This window comes from Rhamphochromis sp. 'chilingali' (assembly GCF_963969265.1).
Source record: "Rhamphochromis sp. 'chilingali' genome assembly, chromosome: 1".
Lineage (NCBI taxonomy): Eukaryota > Metazoa > Chordata > Actinopteri > Cichliformes > Cichlidae > Rhamphochromis > Rhamphochromis sp. 'chilingali'.
The window spans coordinates 49500006-49522922 of record NC_137929.1 but is presented as its reverse complement, the minus strand read 5'-3'; the positions used below and the strand labels follow the sequence as shown (position 1 = coordinate 49522922).

Sequence of the window (22917 nt, the reverse complement as noted above, 5' to 3'; positions counted from 1 at the left end):
CGTTAATGAACATACGAATCATGGACTTTAAAGTTTTATTCAGCCGCTCCACCAGCCCATCCGTCTGAGGGTGGTAGACGCTGGTCCTAATAGATTTAATGCCCAGTAATTCGTACAGTTCCCGCAGTGTACGAGACATAAACGACGTGCCCTGGTCAGTCAGTATCTCTTTCGGGATTCCGACTCGGGAGATGACCTGAAACAGTGCCTGCGCCACACTCTTTGCAGAGATGGTGCGCAGCGGGACTGCTTCCGGGTACCGCGTTGCATAATCCACCAGGACTAATACAAAGCGGTAGCCGCGTGCACTCCGATGAAATGGCCCGATGAGGTCCATACCAATGCGCTCAAACGGAACCTCTATGAGTCGGAGCGGGCGCAAAGGCGTTTTTGGTATGGCCGGCTGATTAACAAGTTGGCAGTCCGGGCAGGACGCGCACCAGCGGCGCACATACGCTCGGATGCCCGGCCAATAAAAGTTTTTTCGTATCCCATATGCCCTGCCATGGGGTTATAATGAGCCGCCTGGAAAATCGTTTCCCGGCGGCCCTGCGGCACCAACAGCTGGGTGTGAGTCTCCTCCGTGCGAGTGTCACGACTCACTCGATATAGCCTTTTGATAAAATGAAGCGCGGGTAGGTCCGCACGGCTTCAGGGCGCACCACATGACCATCAATCTCAATCACCTGGTGAGCGTAGGGTGTCATCACGAGACTGCTCCAGTGGGAAATCACCCGTGGGGGAAACCTCTGGAGCCGGCGGGGCTTCCCATGAAGGACCCGCCGTCTCCCCCTCCCCGGAGTCAGTGTCGGACGACCCCGCGTCACCGCTGAGCGCCGCGCAGACACTACATGCTACTAACGGTCGTGATCGCATTCCCGCATACTGTCCCAACAGATGATGAAACCCCGGCCAATTCGTGCCCAGAATCAGGAGATGCGACAGGCGCGGGCTAACCGCAGCCATTACTCTATGCGTTTTGCCCTTATACTTTAATAACAGCGGCACTATGGGATACCTTTGAACATCACCATGAACACACTTCACCTCCACCCATTCTGCCTCCAGCAATGCCCCGGGGCAGACCAAGCCTTGGTGCACGAGGGTCTGCGTGCAGCCCGTGTCCACCAAAGCATGGCGTATACCCCCTCGAGTCCTTACCGGAATGTTGTATGTCCCTCCTGGACCAGGAGAGGGTGCTGGGGCACCGGCAACCCGGAACACCTGCCCCACTTCCATCAGAGGACAGTCCCTCCTCAGGTGTCCCAGTTGCCCGCAGTTCTAGCACTCCTGCCCCGGCGTCTGTGCTGCTCTCCGTGGCTCAGGGGCGGCACCGCTCATGTCTGATCCCCGGGAAGGCACAAACGCAGCAAAAGGATTAGTGGGGCTCAGCGCCGGCGCCCGCTCTGCCTGCCCTGGCGCTTCGGTGCCCGGCGCCTCGGTGCCGGCACTGGGGCTTGTTTGCTCGGCCTCCGGCCGCTGTCCCCGGGCTCCCCCGCTCTAGCGGCAAGGTGGTCCTCCGCCAACGTTACCACCACCTCCAGACTCGCGGGACGGTGGCACCTGACCCATCTCGCCGTCTCCGCAGGCAGCCCCTCCACGAACTGCTCCAGCACCACCTTGTCCACCAGCAGCGTCTCGCCCTCTGACGATCCCGGCTGCAGCCAGCGCACCGCCGCGTCGTGCAGCTGCCGGGCCCAAGCAAACAGCCAATCCGCCGCGGCTAGCCGACAGGCCCGGAACCGCCGGCAATGATCCTCAGCGGTGAGCCCCAACCTGTCCACCACCGCCCGGCTCACGTCCTGGAAGCTGCTCCTCGAGGTCGGCGGCAGGCTCAGGGCCGCCGTCTGAGCCTCCCCCGACAGCAGAGGAAGCAAACGTGGAGCCCACTCCCCCTGCGGCCACTGGCAGGCCTCCGCTGTGGCACGAAAAGTCTCCAGGAAAACCTGGGGGTCATCCCCGTTCCCCATCCGGGGCATCGCCACCGACAGCGGCGGAGGCTTCGGCGGGGCAGCGGCTCCAACCAGCCGCTCCAGAACCAGAGTCTGCCGGTCCGTCTGCTCCTGCAGCGCAGCCAGGTGAGCCCGCTGGGCCGCCGCTTGGTCTTGGCCCATCTTCGCCATCTCTGCCAGCATCTGCGCCAGAAACTGCAAAGGCTGGGCGGGCGGCGCAGCCTGTGGGTCGGACATCCCCACGCCGGCCGGACACTGGGTTTCGGCACCACTTGTGAAATGCACTATACACAGGTACACACACACACAGGTCTTTATCACCAGCTTCCACATTTATTTATAGTTTTCCCAGGTTATGATATGAACACAGTCTGACAGCTGTCGGTCTCAGCTGATTTCCCTCTCCCTCCGCTCCTCTCCGTCTCCCTATAAAAAGGGAAGGAAACCATTATCAGTCCAAATCGCCATCAGCTGTTCTCACCGGCATCTCCAGCACCGCCCCGTTGAGCCCACTGCACCACTCCTCCCCTGCAGCCGCGCCCGGGACCACACCTCCGCCACACAGGGCAAGTGGAGTTCAGCACACTGAGGACTTTCTCCAAAATACAAGGCAATCACACACAAATACATACTAGACATTTAGACTTAGATATTACTACTCATAGCTAACTAAATAATTTGGTGATGAAAGGAGAAAAAAAGCCTGTCCATAAGTACTTTAGGAAATGAGGTGAGGACACTCAGACGTAATAAAACTGCAGCTCCTGACCATGCCTGCTGGAAACCCCAGTCACACGAACACCTGAGACCTGGAGAGAAATTCAAATTCAAATGCAAGGGACCAAGAACAAGGAAAGCAAAAGGAGAGGGGATGGGTACAATGCCCTACGGAGCCATGACAAGTGTTGTATTTTTTTTCATTGAGCTATGTTGTTTGTCATACTTTGGCTGCAACACAAACACAGAAATTTTATTTTGACCTAAATAAAGCACATCTAATTGTAAAGACATTGCATGGACAAAAAAACTCTACTCAAAGTTCATACAAAGCGATTTAGTCTCCTGTGATCCTGTATGATCACATGTTAAACTTTTATGGCTTAAAACTTTCAAAGTACAGATTATAAAGTTTATAAGAGAGACAAGCTGCTTCCAAAGTTCAAACTGTGCTTTTTCCTGCACACAGCTGGGTATCCACTCTATTCTACAGCCAATCATTGTTGCTGAGAGGTGAAATGGCGCAGAGAGGAAATCAGCAAGATTCAAAAAGATTATCTTGTTCACTCTGTTTGGATCTACTAAAGGATCCAGTAACTATTCCCTGTGGACACAACTACTGCATGAACTGTATTAAAGGTTTCTGGGATGAAGAGGAGAAAAACAAGAAAATCCACAGCTGCCACCACTGCAGGAAAGCTTTCATTCCAAAGCCTGTCCTGGAGAAAAACACCATGTTAGCAGCTTTAGTGGAGCAGCTGAAGAAGACTGGACTCCAAGCTGCTCCAGCTGATCACTGCTATGCTGGACCTGAAGATGTGGCCTGTGATGTCTGCACTGGGAGGAAGCTGAAAGCCATCAAGTCCTGTTTAGTCTGTCTGGCCTCTTACTGTGAGAAACACCTCCAACCTCACTATGATGCAGCTCCATTAAAGAAACACAAGCTGGTGGCCCCCTCCAAGAAGCTCCAGGAGAACATCTGCTCTCGTCATGATGAGGTGATGAAGATTTTCTGTCGTACTGATCAGCAGAGTATCTGTTATCTCTGCTTGATGGATGAACATAAAGGCCATGAAACAGTCCCAGCTGCAGCAGAAAGGACTGAGAAGCAGAAGGAGCTCGAGGTGAGACGACTAAACATCCAGCAGAGAATCCAGGAGCGAGAGAAAGATGTGAAGCTGCTTCAACAGGAGGTGGAGGCCATCAATGGCTCTGCTGATAAAGCAGTGGAGGACAGTGAGAAGATGTTCACTGAGCTGATCCGTCTCCTCCAGAAAAGAAGCTCTGATGTGAAGCAGCAGGTCAGATCCCAGCAGGAAACTGAAGTGAGTCGAGTCAAAGAGCTTCAGGAGAAGCTGGAGCAGGAGATCGCTGAGCTGAAGAGGAAAGACGGCGAGCTGGAGCAGCTCTCACACACAGAGGATCACAACCAGTTTCTACACAACTACCCCTCACTGTCAGCACTCAGTGAGTCTACACACTCATCCAGCATCAATATTCGTCCTCTGAGCTACTTTGAGGATGTGAAAGCAGCTGTGTCAGAGACCAGAGATAAACTACAGGACATTCTGAGAGATGAATTAACAAACATCTCACGGGTGGTGACTATGGTGGATGTTTTATTGTCACCACCACAACCAGAGCCAAAGACAAGAGATGAATTCTTAAAATATTCATGTGCAATCACACTGGATCCAAATACAGCAAACACACATCTGTTATTGTCTGAGAGGAACAGAAAAGCAACATTTAAGGAACAACAACAGTCTTATTCTGATCATCCAGACAGATTTCTTCCTTGTTGGCAGGTCCTGAGTAAAGAGAGTCTGACTGGACGTTGTTACTGGGAGGTGAAGTGGAGAGGAAAAGTTTATGTAGCAGTTTCATACAAGAATATCAGCAGAGCAGGGAGGCTAAATGATTGTGTATTTGGGTTAAATTACAAATCTTGGGCATTAAGTTGTGATAGCAAGAGTTATAAATTTTTCTACAACAAAGTCCAAACTGAGCTCTCAGGTCCCGAGGCTTCCACATTAGGAGTGTACTTGGATAATAGAGCAGGTATTCTGTCTTTCTACAGCGTTTCTGAAACCATGACTCTCCTCCACAGAATCCAGACCACATTCACTCAGCTGCTCTATGCTGGACTTGTGCTTTTTGAGCGAGGAGACACAGCAGAGTTCATTAAATTGAAATAGACAGAGTGGGTAGGTTTATGTTAGAACTTCTGTTTGAAAGTTTGTGTCTAAAAAATATAGTGCTGTAAATAAACGTGTCGCTACATTTCTTGCATAAGTATAAACCTTAATTTTTCATTATAATCTAGAATTATAAGTTTAAAATATACTTCTACTCCTATTCAGCATTCTTTATCAGTCTTAAATTAATTAGATGTAGCAATACACTGGAGTTTGATTGGTTTGTTTTTAGTAAGCTGAATACCTTTGGATATCATTAAATATCTTTTATTATGATTTTTAAGAGAGATTTTTTTATCAGACTTCCTCATTTATACATCAAACTATGGTAACAAAATGATACAGGAAATATTTTATTTGCTCAGAAATGCATGCTTTACTCACCACACTCAACCAATCTAATGGTTGTTTTGGTTTATATGCTGGATGTTTCTGGAAGTTTAATGTCCCTTAATCTGTTTATGATCAATAAAATTGGTGTACTTTGGACAGTTTCACCTGCTATAAATAACACATATTTTATCGACTACTGTAGTGTTTTCAACAAGGATGTTGGGGACACCGAGTTAAACCACAAATGAAGACCCTGGAGTTTAGTTGCAGCTTGTTTAATTGTCTCCATGAACATGTGGTGAAAACTGAAATGACAGAAAATAAACTCCATCTCAACAGGCAGAAGCATATTTACATCAATAAAGTGCATTACTCTCACTAAAACATTCATGTTAGCAAAATATACATTAATATCCAAAGTTATCTGTATAAACTGTCATATAAAGTAACTTACGGCGTTCCAGCCTGATAATTCAGAGTAGATGGCATTTGATTCTTCTTTCTTACATTTGTATTGGCAGTTGGCAAACAACTGAAAGGTGCATTACCGCCACCAACTGGTATGGAGTATGGTCTGGAACGACGCTCAAAAAATAAATAAATAAATCCTCAAATCCTTCCAAACACGTCCCCCCCTTTTAAAAACTGAAATAAGGCCTGATAACTTTTACTTCCCGATTCCTTTCGCAACAAATCAACAAGACCCAGTTCGATTTGTAGGTTACTGAGATTTTGAATCAATTGTCTCCTCTCAACCTGATACCTCTGACACTGCAACATGACATGTTCTACAGTTTCCTCTACCCCACAGTAATCACATTTTCCGGTACTATGTTTCCCTATCATGAATAATGTATTATTCAAGCCAGTATGTTCAAATCTCAGTCTGGATATGATCACCTCCTCCCTCCTAGTCCATCCTGCGTTTCTCATTCCTCCCTCCTTTGAATCTTATACAACCATCATCCCTTCCTTTCCTCCTCCCACTGCTTTTGCCATCTTGCTCTCATATCTTGCCTTACCATACTCCTTATCTCTGCTTGGCCAAAACTAACAGCCATGTCAACCACCCCATGTTTTACGGCCTCCTTTGCAACTCTATCTGCCTTTTCATTCGATGGCATTTGATTACATCTCCATACTGCCTTTAGCATGTGGAGCCTATGTCTAAATAAATAAGCAAAACTAAAATATACCTACCAGTTCTTGCAGATACCTCACGAAGTCTAAAATCTCATGTAACAGTGATTGTCAGTATCCCAGCTAGATAAGAATCAACCACCATACCGCATCCACAGAGTCACGTCGAGAGTCTAATCCCTTGTTTCCCTCATTCCGTTAAATGGTTTTGACACCTGTTCCCTTGTTACTCCAGGAAACATGAAGCAGATACAACAACTGGACTTCATTCAAAGTCTTGAACTTGCATTTGTTCTCTGGCGCTCTCAATATGAGGTCCAATGTGATAAACTTTTTTTTTTCTTTCTCTTTGTTTCTATTGCTCTGCCACCCTGAGCAATCTAGGGTTGCAGGTGAATGAATGAGCTTTTATTTCTTGCTTGCAGTTGCCTTCAGTGAAACTGGACCACTTCCATCCATACATACATTACACAAACGTCACATTGGGGAGACAGGTCAGGGTTAGGTTTAATCAGTCAATCAATCAATCAATCAATCAATCAATCAATCAATCAATCAATCAATCAATCAACCAATTTATTATAAGGACATTTAAAAACAACACAGGCTGACAAAAGTGCTGTGCATAGTAAAAAAGTAAAAAAGTAGAACAAACACACACAATTAAAAGCTAAAGAGTAAAAATTTGTTGTCAGACAGGCTTTTAAAATGTCGAGTGTTGGAGAGATCCTAATTTGAAGAGGCAGACTGTTCCAAAGTTTGGGCGCAGCAATCGCAAATGCCTGGTCTCCTGTTTTTAGCCTGCTTCTAGGGACAACTAGAAGCAACTTATCAGCTGACCTGAGAGCTCTATTAGGAGTATTTATACACTCTTAAAAATGCTGGGTTATATTCCTAACTCAACTGCTGGGTAAAAGCTGTAGGTTCGTAAGTTGGCTTATTGTGACCAAATATTGGTTCAAAAGTCATGACTCAAGAGTTGGGTTGGTAATGTGCCGGGTTCTTCAATTCACTCCACAGCTTGACTAATTCTGTTGGGTCATACTATGACCCAACAGAATTAGCCAATATTTTATCAAAGCTGCCCAACCTATGACCGTCATAGGTTGGGCAGCTTTGATAAAATATTGGGTCAAATTTTACCCAAATGTTTGGGTTGAAAATGAGCCTCAGAAGAAACCACATCATTAATCACAAACTGCCTTTTTCAATTAGACTGTGACCTGATCAGATATCACTGGACTTCTCCACTACTATGAAATAAAACATGGTAAGTAAAAAGTAAATTCTAATAGTTAAAAAAATCATGATGATTGATTATGCAATTTATTGGTTTAATTTAGAACTTTACCTACTCATTAAAGGTATTTTAACAGATAACACCAGCTGGGTTGTGATGATGAAAGTTATTTCTACTTAAAAATGCTTGATATCATCGTTTAAAGCTATAATTTGGAATGAGGCTGATGTTGCTCTGTTTGACAAACTGTTTAGAGATCACTGTATACAGAACAAAGAAAGTATGAGATAGGGTGTTGCATTTGTGGGAAAAAGGTAAAAAATAAAAATTAAAAAAAGGAACACAGTCTATGTAAACTATTTAATTATTTAATAATAAATTATTTTATTATTTAATGTCATTATTTAATTTAACCTAAATTACCTTTATGTTGATAACAACATCTTTTCATTTTAAAATATAAAGGAAATGATAATTTGTCCCATTAAGATTTTTTAAGGCTAGATTTTTTAAGGTTACCTTGACCCCCTTTTTTCCCTCGATCATTAGACCGCGCAAAGGGCACGTGCATCCCTGCACTTAGCTTGCTTGCTACTAATACAAACGTGATGGCAACACTGCCACAACCAATATTTAGCCACCATCTTCGATCCTCACTTGGAGATCTCGGTAGCTTTAAGGTCTGCCATCATAAGTTTACATGTAACCAAAGTATAATCTTTTTTTTTTTTTAAAAAAACAACAACAACAACAAAAAAAAATTACTGACTCCTGAATATCATTTAGCCTTATTAAGCCTTTTGGTTCTTAGTCAAAACAAAAGGCTAAGGTGTTAAAGGGTTAACCTGGTGGTGCTGAGAATGTTGGCTGCACTCAGACCCTGCTCAGTATACAGCTAATCTGCTCTGCACTTAGATGGAGGCAGTGCTACTGTTAGAGTTAAATTGTTAAATGTTTGTCATTTTTATGTTTACCATTTGTACAGTGTTTTAACTCTGATGAAAGAAATTCCACTGTCCTTCCCGCCAGATTCTCGAGGTTCTGGTGGGGGCTGTAATGTTTTATTGCAGATACATCCTATCTGGAAGATCTGCTTCGTTTGATGTAAGCTTCCTGCGTTTACGACCCTTTGGTCAGCAGGAGGTCTCACACACACACACACACACACACACACACACACACACACACACACACACACACACACACACACACACACACACACACACACTCTTACAGAAGTTCACACATATACATTTACATACAGTCCTTGTCTTTGTAACCAAAGGGGGTTGCAAGGGGAGGTGTTTAGTAAACTATTGTTTGAAGTTTGTCAATAAAAGGCAGCGAGAGGAGGCCACCATCGGGGTCATTGTCGTGCTGGACACAGACGAGGCCTCCCTTGCGCAAGTAATCGATCGATCGACTGTCTTGTTTTCTTCATGATGAATAAGTCTCTAGAATTAGCGGGGTTTGTGGAAACACAGACCCAACAGCTACCTACTCTATGACACTGGGTGAAAGCAGCCTGTCATTACTTCACAGACACTGACTTAATAGTCCGAATGATCAGTCCAGGGTACACAAACTGTGCATTCACACTTGCTTATTTTTTATTTTTTTGGAACTTATATATATGTAAGAAGTCCAGACGCTTTTCTTTGAAAGCTCCTTTGATTATATATATGTAACACTGATGTTCGGTAGATATTAATAACCCTGTGTGGCTGTAACTGCAGCCATCACAAGTAGATTCAATTATTCTAAAATTAACACTAAAAATGTTTTAACTTTAATTGTTTAACTTTAGAACATCTGTGAGGTACACGTGAGGGGGAATCTTTGGTTGCCAGTCTTGAGAGCACATATCCACACATGAAAAATGGAGGGTCCAAATACTTATTTTACACTTAACGGAGCACTATGGAGAAAAGTGAGTATTTCTTGTAAATAAACTCAATCTATCAGGCCATAGTGTTGGAGCTCACTGCTGCAGGATTACAAACATCTTGACATTAACCAAACAACTGCAGATAATCTTTTAAATCCTAATTTATTGACCCTTTTCTTTTGTTTAAAAATTACAGGACACATGGTTAGCCCTTGCAGAACACATAGGCCAGCAACTGGATTTCTGAAGTGGTGTCTACGCAATGTCAGGAAAAGGCTTTGTTCTATCGGGAAGAAGAATTCGGCACCAAAGTAACCCATCTTGCCTGGTACCAGAAAACAGATTTGTTTCTGCTTTTTGCAGCAATCTAAGGTCTGTTGATGGCTGCTTGAAATCATTTTTTGTTTTTGATACAAGTTACCCAAAGTGATGCACCCAGGTTTGGAATTTCCTTCACGCTGTCATCTGTCCCAGGAATAGATGAATCCCAGGACACGAATCAAATATGATCAAATTAATGAGGGCTCTTTTAGCTATGATGGAAGTATAGAATGTTGCTCATAAAGGTGCATGACCAGAGCTGGATTCTTAATATATTCACATGAAATCACACTGGATCCAAACACAGCAAACACACATCTGTTATTATCTGAGGGGAACAGAAAAGTAACATTTATGGAACAACAGTCTTTTTCTGATCATCCAGACAGATTCACTGAGTGGTTTCAGATCCTGAGTAGAGAGAGTCTGACTGGACATTGTTACTGGGAGGTGGAGTGGAGAGGGAGATTACTTTTAGTAGCAGTCGCATACAAGAATATCAGCAGAGCAGGGAGCTCACGCAAAAGAAAATTTGGATTCAATGACATATCCTGGGCATTACGCTGTGATGCAGACAGTTCCACCTTTTTTTTACAACAAAGTCCAAACTGTCCTCTCAGGTCCTCGGTCCTCCAGAGTAGGAGTGTACCTGGATCACAGAGCAGGTATTCTGTCTTTCTACAGAGTCTCTGAAACCATGACTCTCCTCCACAGAGTCCAGACCACATTCACTCAGCCGCTCTATGCTGGACTTTGGCTTTTGGATTATGGCGACACTGCAAAGTTGATTAGTTTAAATTAAAATTCTCTTCACATTGTAGATATTTTAAATGTCTGATTAATCTGCTCACTGGCTTTTCTTGTCTACTCGCTGTAGTGGATTTTCCTGATGATTAAAATGTGATTTGTGACATTTCTGAACTATGATGCTACAATGATTTTTCTTGTCATATTACAAAAAGTTGATATCTTTGGTGTTTGTATTGTAACTCTTAAAATGTTAATAAGATATTGGAGTCCTTCAACCCCGAGATTATAATAGATGTCTCCTTGTTTCTTGATTGAATGCAGTAATTGATTTTGATTATAGAGTGTTGTTAATTTTTGTTGTTATTATTTTTACAGAAAAATAATAATAACTGCATTATCTAATCCAACATGTTGTGGAAGACAATGTTTGTCGTGAACACCATTTTTCAGGGAAAGCATCTGCAGCTATGAATGACTCATCTGATGTACTATTAAACTGTATAAAATAAAACAAAAGCTAAAACATGTTAAACTAAATTACTAAAATATGTTGAAGTTTAAAATTGGATTAAAATTGGTTTATTTAATTCTAAATGATACATATCTTGCTTTGGCTCTCGGAGGAGGCGGACACATCTTTCAAACTAATGAAGACATATTTGTTTCTTTTTATTTGCTCCCTGTTGAATCCAGACTTTGATTTAAAATCCTTCTCCTGACATACAAAATATTGACCCTATGTCAGGATCTGAGCTGGCAGACCATGTGGAGTGTAGAGTGGACACAAATGCAGACACCAGAGACTGAAACTAAATTAAAATTGATCCTTTATTGATGTCTGAACCATGCAAAGGAAAAAGCGAAAGCAAAACAAAGTCTAACCAAACAAAACCTAAACTGGAAAAACAACTAAAACCTGAATACGTGAAATTTGAAAGTGTGATGACATGAGACCCCAAGGCATGAAACCTGAAACCCAGACATGGACACCAGGAAAAATTAAACATGAAATACCTGAACCTGACACTGGCCAAACAGACAACACAACCACAAACAAAGGAAAACTCACACAACATACACATTGGGGGTAACAAGGGAATACGCAACAAGACTGAGATAGAGCTGCACCTGATCTGACATAGCGAGACAGAGGGGAAGCAAAACTAAATATAGTGAACACAGGACAAGGACTATCAAAATAAAACAAAAAGAATGAGAAATATGTAGACACAGACAAGACACGCAAGCTTAACACTTTGACTGGGGGAATGAAAACAGAGACAAGATTGACGAAACACAGGACAAGATTAGACACTGGAGACGGAGAATATAATCACCATGAGCTGAAGGAAAACAAACTCACACTCTAAACATGTCAAAAGAACAAGTAAGAACCTAAGAGCTGCAACCTAACAGAAAATAAATGATCAAAAGAACACAGAAGTACAAGAAAACCAAACATACATTACCCAAAGAAGTAACTCAGCCTATTACACCCCAAAACAGAACAGTCCAAAACATAAACGCTGGGTGACTGATCCAGGGCCATGACACCCTATCATATTTTAAAGATCTCACAATTCAATTCTATATTATCCTGACAGATGGTGCAAAATGCAGCTGCTCGCATTTTAACAAGAACTGGGAAATGTGAGCACATTATCCCTGTTCTGAGATCTCTGCATTGGCTACGTTGTCAGGTTCGAGCAAATTTTAAGGTCCTGCTGCTCACCTACAAGGCTTTAAACGGATTGGCACCTTCATACCTCTCCGACCTTTTACACCTTTATGTTCCATCTCGTGCTCTACAATCTCAGGACTCTGGCTCTCTAAAGGTTCCTAGAGCCAGAAAAAAGACAGTTGGAGAGCGTGCTTCTTCTTTTCGTGCCCCGTTTCTGTGGAACAACCTCCCTCAAGATATTCGGCAGGCATGCTCTGTGGAGGTTTTTAAAACTAAGCTGAAGACACATTTGTTCACCTTATCCTACATGTCTTATGGCTTTTAGTTTTTACATTTTCATTGTTTTTAACTTGTATTGTGTCTCTTACCTGTATTGCTGTATCGCTTTTATTTTATTTATCCCTTTAGTTGTACAGCACTTTGTTTGAAAGCGCTTTATAAATACAGTTATTATTATTATTATTATTATTATTATTATTATTATTATTATTAGTTCACTCTCAGACTGTGGGCTTACTTTTGGTTCCTAGAGTATGTAAAAGTAGAATGGGATTACTCTACTCTTTATTTGCATATTATTAATAGAAAGACTTAATTTATGTTCTACAAAATCTATATTGTAATTTAGACAGATGTGATTATTATAAATGAGGATATATTTTATTATTCCAATCAAGAAGCAGTTAAATTAAAAGTTTTAGTTTGGACTACAAAGGAACTGAATCTACTGCCAATACAAATAACGAAAGAAACCAGTACAACTACATTATAGCTGTACACCTGGAATCTCTGAAATGTGGCTTTAACTTACCTACCAATGATACCATGTATACACAAAGATATTATCATAGCTAGTACTGTACTTTACTGTACTTTGTCTAATGGCAGCATACCTGTGAAATTCCATTGTAACAGAGGATATACCACAGGATGTTACAGGCAGCTGCTCTCCTCTGTTTACTGGGACTGTACCAGAGATTACTTACTCAATATAGCTGAAAGCTATTATTAGCCTTGAATTCACTTCTCCTGACTTCCAATATTCCTAATTACTATACAGTCTTCTTCTGTATCTAAAGTTAAATTTAGTAGTTGTTTTTTCTACATGTGCATATGAAAGAAAGATGTAACAGTTTCAAAATAATTCCACAGTAAATGTCAAAAAAATCACAACAGTAATCACAGGCTGTGTTATGCAGTGTTTCTATCATTATTAATTTGCCTCTCATGTGAAGCATTTTTGATCCTTGGGGATCCTAGCAGCTGGAAATACAAACCCCTCCACCACGGTAAGGTAGAAATTCACAGAGGGCTACTTACATTTATGAATAAAGGATTAGAAATAGACTGTGAAGACATTCAAAGGGGAAACATGGTCCTGGTATGAGTCAATATCGTTAAGAAGCCAAGCAAGCCATTTTCAATACACAGTTTATAATTTATCTTTGTTTTGTTTTTTACACAGCAAACTAAAAATGAATGAGTAAAATGCATTTTAGCTTGTTAATGTTACTACTTCTGGGTTGAAAGTTCACCAGGAAACTGATGTTCCAGGTGTTTATTGGTCCTGTAAAGCTTTTTTTGAAGAAGAAAAAAATCAGTTTATGATCATAACATGTTTGAATGGCTGTAAACAGTCATCTATGTCACTAGTTTGTGCCCTCCACTACCTCCATGTAGACCATTTAAGATTTACATGACGACATTTTTAAATGACTCACTAATAGACTTAAACTGACCAGACACAATACAACCAGTCCAAGTTCAAATCTAGAGCCACGTGAGTCTTATTAAAACCTAACAACATGTTTTAACATCAGCACAGTAAAACTCGATGGTAAAAAGGAATTCCTGAATTTTGACCACTCACTCCTCACAGCATGCTCCAAATATTTTGGTTGCCTTTGCACTCACTTTTGTTTCTGTTGTTTCTGTTAGAAATTCATGTTGAGCTCAGTGAGCTTCATTTGACTTCATATGTGAAGACAAATTAAGCTCATTGATTAAACGAGCCAAGGGAGACACCTGGTGGACACATACAGTCAGAACGTGCGGAGACAAACAGCTGGAAATACTTGTTAGAAAGGATTGTCGAACTTCAAGAAAGAAAAAAAACAGCACACACTCTAACACTCCTTTATTTGCACTGAAGGAGAAATATGAAGATATCAGTTTGAAAGTAAAATTAGTAAGATTACCCAGCATCAACCAACTTCTCCATCCAATTGATAACGCAGAAAAAAAATCATATAAGCCTGTTGTCTGCTGGAATTTGTCCTCTTTTGCTGTTTGAACTCTGCCATTGATAGCCTGTTATCTCTCTCTGCAGAATGTGGTCTTGCACCATACAAATATACAGACAGTAGCTCTTTGGGACTATTCATCATTCAGCCACATTATATCAGTCAGACCTTAACATTTATTGTTATATTTCAACATGAATTATCTTCATTTCAAAATATTCCTCACCATACCGCAAATTCAAGTGACAAATTTATACTCCAGGTTTACCACATTGGAGTATAAAATTGTGTTTATATGTATAATCACATATAAACACGTGATCGATGTAGATTTATATAGAATAGAATAGAATAGAATAGAATAGAATAGAATAGAATAGCCACTTTACTGTCATTCAGACATCAGTAAGTGTACATCATTGGACTGTATAAAATAATCTAGGATACATGTAGGAATGTGAGACAAATTTAGAATAAGTGTACATGTACGGTTATCCCACTGACACCGGGAGGAGAAAAATACTTGGCTTCATTTGTAGAAAGAAGAGGATCCATGAAAAATAAATAAATAAACGCAGGTGCAGTCGTGTAACCGGAGATGACACAACTCTTCGACTCAACGAATCTGCGTGCGTTTGCTGAGTCACGTGACCACACGACAGCGAATCACAGCAGAGCAGGGGACTATGGGGAGGAGCGAAGTGTTGGCTCCAGAAACATGGCTGATGTGTGATGAATCAGGACCAACGGACCGACAAATCACGCAGGTACCGATCAGAGCATCAAGAAGAGGATGGTCCAGTATGAGGAGGAGAGCAACCGGAAACCCGACAGAAACTCACACATCATAGGTATGGACATGTTTTTAACTCTGTTCTCTTTAAGCTCCGATTCTTTGATGTTTGGTTGATTGGTGATAAATCTGAAAGATTATCAGCATCTCCAGGATTTCTCTAAGCTGATGTTAGCTGAGAGCAGGAAGCTGTCACTTTGGTGATGAATTCAGAGGAGCCAACGGTGATAGTTGAGGAAGAGCACACACACTCTTACACACCAACTGTTTATTCCCTTTATTCTCCATGAGAGCCTCAAAGTGAACACACACAGTGACAGACTTTCCAAAGCATCAGAACACAAGCTCTCCACATTACAAATAATGCTGTAATTAATGTCTTTACATCTGCAGCAAAAGCTAGCAGGTGACTGGTTAAACAGAGTGATCGAGCTGGAAGTGGTGTGCAACAAGATAGGGTGGGTCAGGATAGAGATGGAAATACAAATAAGTAAAGAGTGTGATGAGAATATTAAAAGAATGAGGAGCTGATGAATGCAGAGAATGTCAGAGGAAGAACAGATGGGGCACAGCTAGTGAATCAGGAAGTGCAGGAATAGTAAGGAGTAAGTGCTACAGAGGGATAAACTGATGATCAGTACCATAGAACTGGGAAAGAGCTGCTGAAGCTGGGTAAAGGTGAGAGGTGATGACTACATGCTGAGATAGAGAAAGAGCTCTACTGCACTGTTTGCTTTGAGAGCATTAAAGATGGTCAGGAATTACACTGTGCCATATCAGAAAGCATATGATGCAAATGAAACACATGATATTTTGCTGTCTTGGGGGTTGTTGAAGCAGCTACCTTGTCACTAATAGGCCATTTGAAGAAGGCAGGTAACTCTTGCTTGTTTTGTTGTTGTGCACATGTAACATAAGCTGAAATGCAGTAAGCAGTGAATATTCTGTTTCCACTGTGGTTTCACTTGTAGAGCTTGTTGTCTCATAGCTGGAAGGTTTGTGGTTTAATTCCCGGCTCCCCTAGTCTGCATGTGGTATCCTTGGATATGGTGCTGAATCCTGGGCTGTCCCTGATGCATCCATTGTATTGTGAATGTGTGAATTTCAGGAAGTGTTTGGGTTTAGAAATTAATGTGCATGAGTGAATGAGACCTGTTCTAGAAAAGCACTATATAAGTACAATCTGTTTAAGAAAAACAAAAAAATATCTGAGTGCCATTCAAGTGAGCCCCAACACAACTCGTATATTTGTTTAATAATGCAAATGATAGTTTCAATAGAAAGGCTTTCTTAACATAAGCTGACAAAAGCAACAATGGCAGTGAGTCTTTTTAATGACTCACTTTAAGTGAAGAAAATAATTTTCCATTCATTTTCTTCACTGACATTTCAGAAAAATCCTTAGAAAGAGTTTTAAGTCTTGAATGAAGTGGTTCAGCTAAAAGATAAATGACAAAAAAAAAAAAGCAAAATGCAAAAAAATTTAAAACTGCAAAGATACAACGCTGTGTACATAATCACAATAATACTGCTTTCATTACTGTAGTGTTGTCTAATAATAGGTTTGGTTAAATTTTGTAATGTCTTCTGTGTGTCTGTGTTTCTACAGCCTACATAGTCTATAACTTGTGGCCCATTCTGATTTCCAAGTTTTCAGATTTTTGCTAAGTTTGAATTTCTTTCTAAGAGCTTTGATTGACAGCATTTACAAACAAAAGTAAACTTTTCTTCAATACAAAACATGTTTTCATCACAAAATTATTAAAGTCCACAATTGTAATTTTGGAAAAGGTTACAAATAATGAACTGAAAATGAGTTTCTGTATACCCACCTTTACCTGACATATTCTTCCTTAGCAAACAAAAGTAGGTGTAGCACATTTACAGAACAAACAAATGTCAGGTACATGCTGGTGTCATTACCAGTATAAATCCAACATCCAGCCTTTTCTCTTTTCCCCTTGTTTCTATAATTTCACTCCTAACTGTTTTGAGGCTTTGCTTACACTGAGGCTGCTAGCTTATGGTTGGCTCTGAGTTCTGGAAACTTTAGCTTTAGCCACTTTTCTTTTGTTAGCATTTTTTTTTCCATGTTTAAGTGTCTGATCAGGTTTGTTGTTGCTGCTTGTTTTTGAGAATTGCACATTTAAGATCTGAAACTTTGAACTTGATTTTTTCAAATATGGAAAAAAAATTCATGTATTTTCTGCATCATCAATACCTGAAAATTTCTGCATCATTGATACATTTAAATTATACCCCAAACTACTGCAGTATCTCATGGCACCTGAGTGTGCCACCAGGGAGCACCTTATTTGACACGATCAACACCTCACTGCACACCACTCATATTGCAGTCTGTGGTTGCCGTCTCTCCAATACCTAAAACTATTTTCAGGTTTTAACACATGCTTTTGTAAAAATAGTTTTGTGTAATCACAGTAATGATCATTTCCTTCTTTGTATTTGTTCCTCAAGACCTCCCACAACAAAATGACTGTGAGGAGGAGGATGGTCTGGATGAGCAGCAGGAGATGAACTCCAGTGTGGACCAGGAGGACCCAGAGCCTCCACAGATTAAAGAGGAACAGGAGGAGCTCTGCAGCATTCAGGAGGGAGAGCAGCTTGGACTGAAACAGGAGACTGATACTTTCATGGTGACGCCTGCTTATGAGGAAAGTGAAGAAAGCCAACATGTGGACTCAGGATCAACTAGAAATGTAGAGCTGAAGAACAGGAGACGTTACAGAAAGAGAAGTTGCAATAAGAGAGTAGACAACACTGCTGTGTCAATGAGTCTGAGTCAAACTGGCACAAGGGGAAAGTCTTTTCAATGTGACGTCTGTGGAAAAACTTTTCACGAAAAATATAACTTTACTAAACACCAGAGAGTTCACACAGGTGAGAAACTCTATCCTTGTAGGACCCATGGTAAACAGTTTTTGTGTGTTTTTATATTATAAGATTAATAACCCTTTTGTGGTTCTTTGTTCCTCAAGACCTCCAACATGAGGAAGAGGAGGGTCTGGATGGGCAGCAGGTCTTTAACCAAGAGAAGAACTCCAGTCTGGACCAGGAGGACCCAGAGCCTCTACACATTAAAGAGGAACAGGAGGAGCTCTGCAGCAGTCAGGAGGGAGAGCAGCTTGGACTGAAGCAGGAGGCTGAAGGCATTATCGTCTGGACTGGGGAAGAGCGACTCAGACTGCTAAAGACCATCTGGAAACCTGTGATAAAGTTGCAAAGAGTAGGTATGTAAAAATGTGATGGACTTAATAACAATGAATATGAGTAATGTAGGATCCTAACCAGAGCTCAAAGTTACATTTAGTTTTAGAAGCACAGGAATTAAAGGTCAAACTGCAATAAGCAGCATGAATGCATCTTTTTCTACATCCATTCATCTTCTTCCGCTCATCCGGGGCCGGATCAATGAGGCAGCAGTCTAAGCAGAGAAGCCCAGACCTCTCTCTCCCCAGCCACCTCCTCTAGCTTGTCCAGGGGAACACCAAGGCGTTTCTAGGCCAGCCGCGAGATATAATCCCTCCAGTGTGCCCTGGGTCTGTCCCGAGGCCTCCTCCTGTGGGATATGCCCAGAGCACCTCACCCAGGAGGAGCCCAGGAAGCATCCCTGTCAGATGCCTGAACCACCTCAACTGGCTCGTTGGAGCTGCGGCTCTACTCTGAGCTCCTCCCGGATGGCCAAACTCCTCATCTTATCTCTAAGGGAGAAGCAAGCCACCCTTTGGAGGAAGCCACAGTTTGTCCATAATGAACACCATGTTCAAGAATAAGAGTGTCTATAAAGGTACGTGGCACCAGGACACCTTAGGCCACAGGTCGATAATCAATTTTATTATCGTATAACCAGACCTAAGGTCATATGTTCTGGAGACAAGAAGAGAGGGGCTGAGTTGTCAACTGATCACCACCTGGTGGTCAGTTGGATCAGGTGGCGGGGGATGTTGGACAAACTTGGCACACCTAAACGTATAGTGAGGGTGCGCTGGGAATTCCTGATAGAGGCCCTGGTCCGCGAGATCTTCAATGCACACGTCCAGCAGAGCTTCAACAGCATTCTGAGGGAGACTGGGGACATTGAGTCCAAATGGATCATGTGCAGTACATCCATTGCAGAAGCCACTGCACTGAGCTGTGGCCACAAGGCACAAGGTGTGTGTTGTTGTGGTAACCCCCGAACCAAATGGTGGACACCAGAGGTGAAGGGAGCCACCAAGCTAAAGAAGGAGTCCTGTCGGGCATTGTTAGCCTGTGGGACTTCGGAAGCAGTTGATAGGTACCGATAGGCCAAGCAGAAAGTGGCCCGGGCAGTGGCGGAAGCTCTACCTGCAGTCTGTATAGTGTGAGTAAAGCACTGCTGACCTCATGGACCACATGAGCTAACTGTTATTTACTAGCAATTGCTAAGATTATTGACTAATGAAACAGAGGCAAATAATCAAATTTCTAAGTGGCTTTGGTCTCCTGTCAATGAAGACATCAAATTAACATCCAACGTTTTTCAGAGTAAAAAATGGTGGGAGGTGGGAATCACCAGACACCCCAAAATATGATACTATCACAATACGACACTCATGATTTGATATAGTGATATTTAGCATTTTGCAATATACTGAGTATACTGAGTATATTGTGATTTGTCATCTTTTTTCAGCTGCAAATTATGGCCCTTGGAGTTAAATTTTGTCAGCTTGTTTTATTCAATAAGTCAACGCTAACTGAATTTTGTTCTGCAAAATGAGCACACCAACACTGTCACTAAAACCTCCCGTAAATAGTGCCATAAGTCTGAGTCAGTCTGATATCAGTCTGCAGCTGAATGAGGTCAAGTTGGAAATTACATCCAGTCTGTGTCTGATAATACAACAATTAACTGTGATAAATCCTCAAAAATCCTATATCTGTTGCTGTCTACATTGACGGTAATTTATATTTCACATATGTTGTCTTTTCTTTTATTCATTTGTCTCTCCAGACCTCCACCAGCAGCATGTCTTTAAGGACGAGGAGGTTCTCACAACCCAGCAGGTCTTTAATCAGGAGAGGAACTACAGTCTGGGCCGGGAGGACCCAGAGCTTCCACAGATTAAAGAGGAACAGGAGGAAGTGTGCAGCAGGCAGGAGGGAGAGCAGCTTGGACTGAAGCAGGAGGCTGATACTTCATTCATGGTGACTCCGACTTATGAGGAAAGTGACCACAGGGAACCAGAACCAAACAGTAAGCAACTCCTTTTTCACAGCTCACCTGAAGAAGAGAGCCGGGATCAGGAAGAAAGCCAGCATGTGGACTCAATATCTACTAAAAATGCAGAGCTAAAGGAGAGGAGACATTACAGAAAGAGAAGTTACAATAAGAGAGCAGACAACACTGCTGTGTCAGGGAGTCAAAGTAAAACTGACATAATAAAAAAGTCTTTAAAGTGTGACACCTGTGGAAAAACTTTTCGCAAAAAAAACCACCTGACGACACATCTGCGAATTCACACAGGGGAGAAACCATATTCTTGCAGTACATGTGGGAAGAGTTTCAGTCTGAACTCAACATTGAAAACCCACACAAGACTTCACACTGGTGAGAGGCCATATGCTTGTATCACCTGTGGGAAAAAATTCATTCACAAATCAGATTTGGAACGTCATGTAAGAACACACACAGGCGAGAAGCCGTATTCATGTGGCACTTGTGGGAGAGAATTCCGTCTGAACTCAACATTGAAAACTCATATAAGAGTTCACACCGGTGAGAAGCCGTATTCCTGTAGTACTTGTGGAAAACAGTTTACTGAGAAATCATCATTGAGAACACATATAAGAATTCACACAGGTGAGAAGCCACGTTGTTGTAGTATCTGTGGAAAAAGATTTTCTGACATCTCGGGAGTGATAAAACACATGAGATTTCACACAGGCGAGAAACCGTATCCTTGTAGCACATGTGGGAAAAGATTCAGTCAGAAATCGGATATGGCCCGTCATGTACGAATTCACACAGGTGACAAACCGCATGGTTGCAACATTTGTGGGAAAATATTCATTCAGAGGACCAGCTTAAAGAAGCACATGAGAATTCACACACGTTAAACTTTCAGACTTTCAAAATGTGGGACAGCTGTGTGTGAGCTCACACTGAGCAGAAATTAATCGCTGCAATGCTTGAATGAAAAGATGATCCATTTTAAAGTCAGTATTTTCTGTGCAGAATAGTGAAGAACTCTCACCATTATTTATTAGGCCTTTCCCCCTCATTCCTATAATTGTATCAGGCAAACTCTGGTCTTACATTTCATGAAAGTTAACATTCTGCATGCTCGTGGCCTGTTGGTTCATTGTTTAGTTATTTTATTTATTATGTGTTCTTAAAGTATTATTGCAGGGTCTACCTTGCAGTTGTGATTGTTGTTGTGATTTGGCGCTCTATAAATCAAAATCGAATTGAATTATGCTTCAAATAAAGATTTTATTCAAAATCTTTTGAGTGTTTTTTTTTCCTGAGGTTTAATCTCTAATATAATGTCTGTGTAAGCAGCATGACAGAGGGTTCTGCTTTGTCTTTTTGGCATGACACATCTGTGGAGGAATGGAGATGCTTAGGTGAGAAAGCAGTGGACTTTTTGACAGTGTTGGGGAGTAACGGAATACATGTAACACCGTCACGTATTTAAAATACAGAATATGAGTAACTGTATTCCGTTACAGTTACTGTTTAAAAAGATGATCTTGAGAATACAGTTACTTTGTTGAAAAAAGTCTACACGTGAGTCTACACACTCATCCAGCATCAATATTCGTCCTCTGAGCTACTTTGAGAATGTGACAGCAGCTGTGTCAGAGACCAGAGATAAACTACAGGACATTCTGAGAGAGGAATGGACAAACATCTCACTGACAGTCACTGAAGTGGATGTTTTACTGTCACCAGCAGAGCCAAAGACCAGAGCTGGATTCTTAAAATATTCAAGTGAAATCACACTGGATCCAAACACAGCAAACACACGTCTGTTATTATCTGAGGGGAACAGAAAAGTAACATTTATGGAACAACAACAGTCTTATTCTGATCATCCAGACAGATTCAGTAAAATATGTCAGGTCCTGAGTAGAGAGAGTCTGACTGGACGTTGTTACTGGGAGGTGAAGTGAAGAGGGAGAGCAGTTGAAGTAGCAGTTGCATACAACAATATCTCCAGAGCAGGGAGCCTATATGAAAGTCTATTTGGATATAATAACAAATCTTGGGCATTGCGTTGTGACACAACCAGTTTTAAATTCTGGCAGAACAATGTCCAAACTGTCCTCTCAGGTCCTCGGTCCTCCAGAGTAGGAGTGTACCTGGATCACAGAGCAGGTATTCTGTCTTTCTACAGCGTCTCTGAAACCATGACTCTCCTCCACAGAGTCCAGACCACATTCACTCAGCCGCTCTATGCTGGACTTTGGCTTTTAGATTATGGAGCCACTGCAGAGTTGATTAAAGTCAAATAAACTCGTTCTCTGACATTTATATGCAAATAGTTTGGCTGTTATAGAACACTTTTCTGCTCTACTTGATAACACAAAGCACTACATACAACTTGACTCATTCAGTAGTTTTCCAAATCATGTGTAGTTTCTAAATGAGGCTTTACATTTTAAAAGCTGAG

At 41.8% G+C, this 22917-nt stretch overlaps 2 protein-coding genes and 1 pseudogene across 4 annotated transcripts; all 3 read left to right on the top strand.

Moving 5' to 3' along the window:
- Positions 1-3169: 3169 nt before the first annotated feature.
- On the top strand, positions 3170-22759 carry LOC308401303 (tripartite motif-containing protein 16-like; annotated as a pseudogene). The gene is made up of 2 exons: positions 3170-4136; positions 22032-22759. The product of its transcript is annotated as a tripartite motif-containing protein 16-like (transcript).
- On the top strand, positions 9896-10678 carry LOC308401660 (tripartite motif-containing protein 16-like protein). Its single transcript, XM_080889984.1, is given in 2 exon segments — positions 9896-10374; positions 10376-10678. Coding segments are annotated over 2 exon segments (552 nt in total). The 5' UTR covers positions 9896-10038; the 3' UTR covers positions 10592-10678.
- On the top strand, positions 15158-21685 carry LOC308400837 (uncharacterized protein). Of its 2 annotated transcripts, none has more exons than XM_080888837.1 (4): positions 15158-15314; positions 17735-18157; positions 18256-18507; positions 20253-21685. In XM_080888837.1, the coding sequence occupies exons 1-4, from the start codon at positions 15257-15259 to the stop codon at positions 21356-21358; spliced, it is 1839 nt and encodes a 612-aa protein (XP_080744963.1). In that variant the 5' UTR covers positions 15158-15256; the 3' UTR covers positions 21359-21685. The 2 variants fall into 2 exon arrangements, with proteins under 2 accessions (XP_080744963.1, XP_080744964.1); XM_080888838.1 differs by having other exon boundaries at positions 18256-18503; positions 20253-20558.
- Positions 22760-22917: the final 158 nt, after the last annotated feature.

Bases quoted from the DNA above. Each gene is read 5' to 3' on its own strand.
- LOC308400837 (XM_080888837.1), top strand. From the start codon at position 15,257: ATGGTCCAGTATGAGGAGGAGAGCAACCGGAAACCCGACAGAAACTCA. The intron at 18,158-18,255 runs GTGAGAAACTCT...TTGTTCCTCAAG, and splicing joins ACACCAGAGAGTTCACACAG to ACCTCCAACATGAGGAAGAG. The intron at 18,508-20,252 runs GTATGTAAAAAT...TTGTCTCTCCAG, and splicing joins GATAAAGTTGCAAAGAGTAG to ACCTCCACCAGCAGCATGTC.